This window comes from Triticum aestivum, chromosome 6D (assembly GCF_018294505.1).
Source record: "Triticum aestivum cultivar Chinese Spring chromosome 6D, IWGSC CS RefSeq v2.1, whole genome shotgun sequence".
Classification (NCBI taxonomy): domain Eukaryota; kingdom Viridiplantae; phylum Streptophyta; class Magnoliopsida; order Poales; family Poaceae; genus Triticum; species Triticum aestivum.
This window is the reverse complement of record NC_057811.1, coordinates 31,178,763-31,186,877: the sequence shown is the minus strand read 5'-3', so window position 1 is coordinate 31,186,877 and position 8,115 is coordinate 31,178,763. Positions and strand designations below refer to the sequence as shown.

The 8,115-nt window shown below is 44.6% G+C and overlaps 1 protein-coding gene across 1 annotated transcript; it reads right to left on the bottom strand.

The window, feature by feature from the left end:
- Window positions 1-407: 407 nt before the first annotated feature.
- On the bottom strand, window positions 408-3,719 carry LOC123146399 (uncharacterized; the record flags this gene model as incomplete). The annotated part of the gene is made up of 4 exons (XM_044566057.1): window positions 2,642-3,719; window positions 2,016-2,539; window positions 1,129-1,901; window positions 408-1,002 (listed from the first exon to the last, which is right to left on the bottom strand). Coding segments are annotated over exons 1-4 (2,970 nt in total), but the record flags the coding sequence as incomplete, so codon positions are not given.
- Between the last annotated feature and the right edge of the window lie 4,396 nt (window positions 3,720-8,115).

Genomic DNA, 8,115 nt, shown 5'->3' with positions numbered 1-8,115 from the left:
ATGCTTAGGTTATTTAAAAAATGAAATGCCTTTGTAACGGATGAGTTTTCGTCCGAAACCCTGATACTTCGAAAGAGATTGTCCATTTTGTACACGAAGTGCATCCAGTTTTTGCGGTAACCCTCTCTACTTTTTTGCACATGCTATGTGGGTGAAATTATGATACCATGCCAACTTTCAACCTTTTCTGAGTTCATTTGAAATGCTTTTCAATTTCAGGGTCATTTAGCTGAAAAAATCAGTAAATGCATGAAAGAATTTGTTTGCACATAAAATTTCTTCGCGTTTCAAATGCCAAAACACATAACTACCCTAACTATTACAGAGATTCCCTCCTGGGTGTGAAACACAGAAGAAAGTGATGATAGTGAAGCCGATCACATCCCAGATCTTTGGGTGTGAAACTTTTTCTTCGCGTGTGTCCCTTTGCGCCGTAGCCATGGAAAATCTTCATCATTTAACTGGATGCTCGGGTCAATATTCACTGTGAATGGAGCAATTTCATCAAACTTTTCATAATCTTCTGACATGTCTGTCTTGTCATCCACTCCCACGATGTTTCTCTTCCCAGAAAGAACTATGTGGCGCTTTGGCTCATCGTATGATGCATTCGCTTCCTTATCTTTTCTTTTTCTCGGCTTGGTAGACATATCCTTCACATAGAAAACCTGTGCCACATCATTAGCTAGGACGAATGGTTCGTCTGCATACGCAAGATTGTTGAGATCCACTGTTGTCATTCCATACTGCGGGTCTTCCGTTACCCCGCCTCGTGTCATATTGACCCATTTGCACCGAAACAAAGGGACCTTCAAACCACGTCCATAGTCAAGTTCCCATATCTCCTCTATGTAACCATAATATGTTTCCTTTCCCGTCTTGGTTGTTGCATCAAAGCGGACACCACTGTTTTGGTTGGTGCTCTTCTTATCTTGGGCGATCGTGTAAAATGTATTACCATTTATCTCGTACCCTTTGAAAGTCATTATATTCGAAGATGGTAACTGGGACAGCGAGTACAGGTCATCTTCAATAGAGGCGTCATGCATGGTACGTGTCTGCAACCAGCCGGCGAAACTCCTGGTTTGTTCACGTGTAATCCAGTCATCAGACCGCTCCGGGTGTTTGGAGCGTAGAAAATTCTTGTGTTCGTCCATATACGGAGCCACCAAGGCGGAATTCTGTAGAACTGTGTAGTGTGCTTCAGTGAGAGAATGTCCGTCCATACATATTTTTTGATTCCCTCCTAGCGTGCCTTTTCCATCCAGTCTGCCCTTATGCCGCGATTCAGGAACACCAATCGGCTTAAGGTCAGGAATAAAGTCAATACAAAACTCAATGACCTCCTCATTTTCATGGCCCTTGGAGATGCTTCCTTCTGGCCTAGCACGGTTATGAACATATTTCTTTAAGACTCCCATGAACCTCTCAAAGGGGAACATATTGTGTAGAAATACAGGACCCAAAACGTTAATCTCTTCGCATAGGTGAACTAGGACGTGCGTCATGATGTTGAAGAAGGATGGTGGGAACACCAACTCGAAACTGACAAGACATTGCACCAAATCATTCTCTAACCTTGGTATGATTTCTGGATCGATTACCTTCTGAGAGATTGCATTGAGGAATGCACATAGCTTCACAATGGCTAATCGAACGTTATCCGGTAGAAGCCCCCTCAATGCAACCGGAAGCAGTTGCGTCATAATCACGTGGCAGTCATGAGACTTTAGGTTCTGGAACTTTTTCTCTGCCATGTTTATTATTCCCTTTATATTCGACGAGAAGCCAGACGGTACCTTAATACTGAGCAGGCATTCAAAGAAGATTTCCTTCTCTTCTTTGGTAAGAGCGTAGCTGGCATGACCCTGATGTATGCCGTCTTTTCCATGCATACGTTGCTGGTCCTCCCGTGCCTCAGGTGTATCTTTTGTCTTCCCATACACGCCCAAGAAGCCAAGCAGGGTCACGCAAAGATTCTTCGTCACGTGCATCACGTCGATTGCAGAGCGGACCTCTAGGTCTTTCCAATAGGGCAGGTCCCAAAATATAGATTTCTTCTTCCACATGGGTGCGCGTCCGTCAGCGTCATTCGGAACAGGTTGTCCGCCAGGACCCTTTCCAAAGACTACCTTCAAATCCTTGACCATATCATGTACATCAGCACCAGTACGGTGGCGAGGCTTCGTCCGGTGATCCGCCTCACCTTTGAAATGCTTGCCTTTCTTTCTTACGGGATGCCTGCTCGGAAGAAATCGACGATGTCCCAGGTACACATTCTTCCTACAATTGTCCAAATATATACTGTCGGTATCATCCAAACAGTGCGTGCATGCGCGGTATCCCTTGTTTGTCTGTCCTGAAAGGTTACTGAGAGCAGGCCAATCATTGATGGTCACGAACAGCAAGGCCTTTAGGTCAAATTCTTCCCCCATGTGCTCATCCCACGCACGTACACCTGTTCCATTCCACAGCTGTAAGAGTTCTTCAACTAATGGCCTTAGGTACACATCAATGTCGTTGCCGGGTTGCTTAGGGCCTTGGATGAGCACTGGCATCATAATGAACTTCCGCTTCATGCACAACCAAGGAGGAAGGTTATACAAACATAGAGTCACAGGCCAGGTGCTATGGTTGCTGCTCTGCTCCCCAAAAGGATTAATGCCATCTGCGCTTAGACCAAACCATACGTTCCTTGCGTCATCTGCAAACTCCTTCCCGTACTTTCTCTCGATTTTTCTCCACTGCGACCCGTCAGCGGGTACTCTCAACTTTCCGTCTTTCTTACGGTCTTCTCTGTGCCATCGCATCGCCTTGGCATGCTCTTTGTTTTGGAACAAACGTTTCAACCGTGGTATTATAGGAGCATACCACATCACCTTGGCAGGAATCTTCTTCCTGGGGCGCTCGCCCTCGACATCACCAGGGTCATCGCGCCTGATCTTATAGCGCAATGCACCGCATACCGGGCAAGCGTTCAAATCCTCGTACTCACCGCGGTAGAGGATGCAGTCATTAGGGCATGCATGTATCTTCTGCACCTCTAACCCTAGAGGGCAGACAGCCTTCTTTGCTTCGTACGTACTCTCGGGCAATTCGTTGTCCTTTGGAAGCATATTCTTTATCATTACCAGCAACTTTCCAAATCCCTTGTCAGATACACCATTCTCTGCCTTCCATTGCAGCAATTCCAGTGTGGTGCCCAACTTTTTCTTGTCAGCTTCGCAATTCGGGTACAACAATTTCTTGTGATCCTCTAACATGCGCTGCAACTTCTTCTTCTCCAAATCACTTGCGCAGTTTCTCTTTGCATCGGCAATGGCCCGACCTAGATCATCAGCGGGCTCATCTGATGCCTCTTCTTCAGCTTCTTCCCGCATTGCCGGCTCAGCTTCTTCCCCCATTGTTGTATCATCGTATTCAGGGAACCCATGGCCAGGATAGCTGTCGTCGTCCTCTTCTTCTTCATTGTCTTCCATCATAACCCCTCTTTCTCCGTGCTTGGTCCAAACATTATAGTGGGGCATGAAACCGGACTTAAACAGGTGGACGTGAATGGTTCTTGACGTAGAGTAATTGTGATCATTCTTACAGACTAAACATGGACAAGGCATAAAACCATCCGCCCGCTTGTTTGCCTCAGCCGCAAGCAGAAAAGTTTGCACGCCATTAATGAACTCGGGAGAGCATCGGTCATCGTACATCCATTGTCGGCTCATCTTCATTACACAACACCGAAAAGACCAAATTAATACAAGTTCATACATAAAGTTCATACAAGACTTAAATGCAACAAACAAATAACTCTCTAACTAAAGAATTTAAATGCAACAACAAATGCGATCAAGATCGCAACTAAGGTAACAATTGATCCAACAGCATAATGATACCAAGCCTCACTATCAATGGCATATTTTCTAATCTTTCTAATCTTCAAGCGCATTTTCTCCATCTTGATCTTGTGATCATCGACGACATCGGCAACATGCAACTCCAATTCCATCTTCTCCCCCTCAATTCTTTTCAATTTTTCTTTCAAATACTCGTTTTCTCTTTCAACTAAATTTAACCTCTCGACAATAGGGTCGGTTGGAATTTCCGGTTCACAAACCTCCTAGACAAAAATATCTATGTCAACTTGATGGGCATAATTTGTCATAAACACGAAATGCAACAACTAGTTTTAAAAGAGAATATACCACATCCGAATCATAACAAGGACGAGGGCCGACGGGGACGGATATCAAAACCATGGCACTATGTATAACAAACAACGTACGGGTAAGATAATTATACGAGTAACTATATATCCAAATCACACAAACATCAATTTGGTAATGTAAAACATTCATGAACAAGAGGCTCACCACAAGGTGGTGCCGGCGACGGAACGGTGCGGGCGATCGACTGTGGTTACGACGGAGATTTAGAAGGCACTAAGTAAACCACACCTACATATGCAAACTAAGTGTTATTTTTGACCTCAAATTGCATATAAATCAAATACTAGCACATATATTTCCTCCCAAATTACTAAACTCATAAATTAATCACTATACAAAGCATTGCAAGAGCTAATCTAGCAATGAGAGATGAAAGGACAAAGTTGCTAACCTTTGTGATCATTTGAATGGATGGGGGCCTTCAAATCTTGACAAATTTTGGGCAAAATGTGTGATGAGCTCGAGAGGAAGAGGGGAAGAACAGAGAGGAGTGGGGAACGGGGAAGAAAAGAGCGAGCTCGGGTGGACGAAGGGTTTATGTAGGACGACCTTTAGCACCGGTTCGTGCCACGAACCGGTATTAAAGGTGCTGGAGGGGCCCCGGACTGACAACATCCTGCCACCACTCACTTTAGTACCGGTCCATGGCACGAACCGGTGCTAAAGGTCGGCCACGAACCGGTACTAATGAAAGCGGCCGGCTAGCCGTTGGAACCGACACTAATGCACACATTAGTGCTGGCTCCAAAGCAAACCGGCACTAATGTGCTTGACATTTGACCCTTTTTCTACTAGTGATTGAGTCCTATCAAGGGCCACGACTCGAATGAAGAAGAAGTCGTTGGCATCATGAAGAATCTGCTTTTCAATATCATTCATGGCGTTCCCGTCAACTTCCATGATTTCTTCATGAGGACTCTGGTGTCGCAATGTCACCGTTTGAGTTGAAGCCTTATGCTCCGTGGATTATGAGATTCATCAGAACAAGGTCTTCACTCAACTACAAAGCTAATACACTGAACCATTGGAGCTACTTGCCCCTGATTAAAGTCCTCAAACGGACATTTTCCTCAGCTGATGAAAAGGGCAAGGCTACTACTGTTATTGATGAAGGCATTCGTCCATTGGATGGTCAATTTCGCAAGGCTGCATCCTACTCCACAAATGATGACTCTCCCTCCCATGACTCTGCCGCCAACACAACCAAGCCAAATCCTCAAGGCACAGCTCCCAGGGTGATGACTGACCGTGAGCTTCTCCTCAGTCTTCGCCAGAAGGTTGATCGCAATCAAAAATGGGTCAAGCGTCAGTTTGGCTCAATTCTTCACAACATGACTGCTACCCACAATGCAGTGAAGAAAAACCATTACTACCTCCATGAAACCTTCAACCGTACCTGGGCTGTTCTGTCTCACATTTATAGCGCAGAAGATCTGAAGAAAATGGGTCTCAAAGATTTTGACTGGTTTGCTCCTCCACCGAAGAGATACAAGAAGGTCAAGGTTCCGTCCTTGGTGGCCAGCTCCTATTCTTCATCGCGTGACACCGACGAGCATGAAGACTTGGACGACACTGTGGCAGGCCCTACATCAACAAACGACCCCAACAATGCTGGCGCTCCTTCATCAACTTGATATTCTTCAGGGGCGTTAGTCCTCATTTTCGAACCTTTTGGTCATTCGATGACAATGGGGGAGAAATTTGAGTTAGTCTTCAAGCGGGTCTATCTTTTATGGGCGTTTTTTTCTAAGTTACAACTCTCGTTCTTCTGACGACTTTGTTGGATCGAGTTGTAAACTTAAAACTCTATGGTGGCCTGATACTTTTGATGTTTCTTCTGCATGCTTATTCCTCGTTAATGTTATTGCACGCATGCTGAATTACATCAGTCACCATATTTCATCATGCATTTCAAATTCTTCATTTATTATGTCAAATGCGTGTATGAATTACAAGATATAGGGGGAGATCTCCATGATTCAACTCTTCAAGTGTGCATTGCTTCAAAAGCAAATTCCTCACGATGCACATCTTCCGGGGGAGTTCTTCTATATCTTGCAATCAAATTCCTCAATATCAGTATTCACACTTCATATGTTTATCCCCGTTGAAAACTTAACCTATATTGTCATCAATCACCAAAAAGGGGGAGATTGTAAGTGCATCTAGTGCCCCTTAGTGATTTTGGTGTATTGAAGACTTATAGGTTAAGGGACTAATATGTTTATGAGTGTACATAGGTCTATAAGTCTATGAGGAGTTTGATATTTACAGAGAAAGTCGACCCCTAAAAATGAAGTTCTTTGACTAAAGACTTTGGATTTCCGAAGACTTTCTGAAGACTTTGAAAGTGAAGAAATTGGTGTGACCTTGAAGACTTGGTATTCATTTGAGGAACATGAAGCGTGAAGACTTTTGTTTTCGTAGTTTCATTTTCTCTTTCTTGAGTCATAGGAAACACCGTACTGTTAAAGGGGGTCGAGGAAATACTAAGGAAAAATTTCCATGTGATGCTCAACTCAAAATCCTACACCTACCGATCCCTTCGAGTAAAGCCATTGGAAATCTCATACAGTTCAGTCATATTCTTCAGTGGACGAAGTTCTTCTGGTCTCTGAGGAATTTGTTCTGACTGAGGAGTTAGGAATTCGCCAGTGCGGATTGCCTACACAGTGAGGAACATGATAGCCCTGAGGAATTTGATACTCAAATTTTCGACCGTTGTTGTGCTATGCGCCAGCTGTCCCAATATATCTACCCACCTAACGGTCATATCGTTGAAGGGCATTTATGTCTTATCATGCCGGGCTGCTCCCTAGGCTATAAATAGCCGCCCCCTAGAACCACTAGCTGGTTGGCTGCTCCGAGAGAAACTGACATTTGTCATTTGAGAGCATCCCATCCTGCGAGGACTTTGAGCGAAAATCATCAAGTGAGGAAAACCCAAACCCAAACACCTACAAACCCAAAGTGATTGAGCATCACTAAAGAGATTGATCCTGCGTGGATCCGACACTTGTTACCTTTGAAGACTGTGCTTCTTCCAAACGGTTAGGCGTCATGGTCTAGAGCATCCAAGAGGAAATTGTGGATCGCCGAGTGACCGAGTTTGTGAAGGTTCGGAAGTCACCTGAAGACTTACCACGAGTGATTGGACGAGGTCTATGTGACCTTAGTTCAAGGAGAATATGGTGAGGACTGTGTGTCCGGGACTGTGTGTCCTCAGGTTTAAATACCTAGCCGCTCCAACCAGATGTACAACTGAGACAGCAGTTGGAACTGGTCTACCAAATCATTGTCTTCACCAAGCCAACTGGTTCTATTTCCTCAACTCTTTCATTTCCTCATTACTGTGTTGTGTGCTTGTCATATCTGTGTTTGAAGACTTTGACTGAAGACTTTCTCAATTTCGTCAGTTCAATTTCTTCAGTCTGTTTGTCTTCATCCTGTGTTATCCCGAGATTACACTTTCTGTACTCTGTGCCTGTCTTCATTTCATCATGATGACCATGCTTGTATCCTGTTATGTTTACTTCTGAGTACTTATTCGGCTGCAAGTAGTTCTTCGCTAAGGAATTTCCTCACCCGCAAGTTCCTCAGTGAAGAATTCATAAAAATCGCCTATTCACCCCCCCTCTAGTCGATATAACGCACTAGATCTCCACGACAGAGGGGAGAACATTGTATTGAGATCCAAAAAGGGAGAAGAAGCCATCTAGCTAATAACTATGGACCCGAAGGTCTAAGGTAAACTACTCACACATCATCCGAGAGGCTATGGTGTTGATGTAGAAGCCCTCCATGATCGATGCCCCCTCCGGCGGAACTCCAGAAAAGGCCCCAAGATGGGATCTCACGGGTACAGAAGGTTGCGGCGGTGGAATTAGGTTTT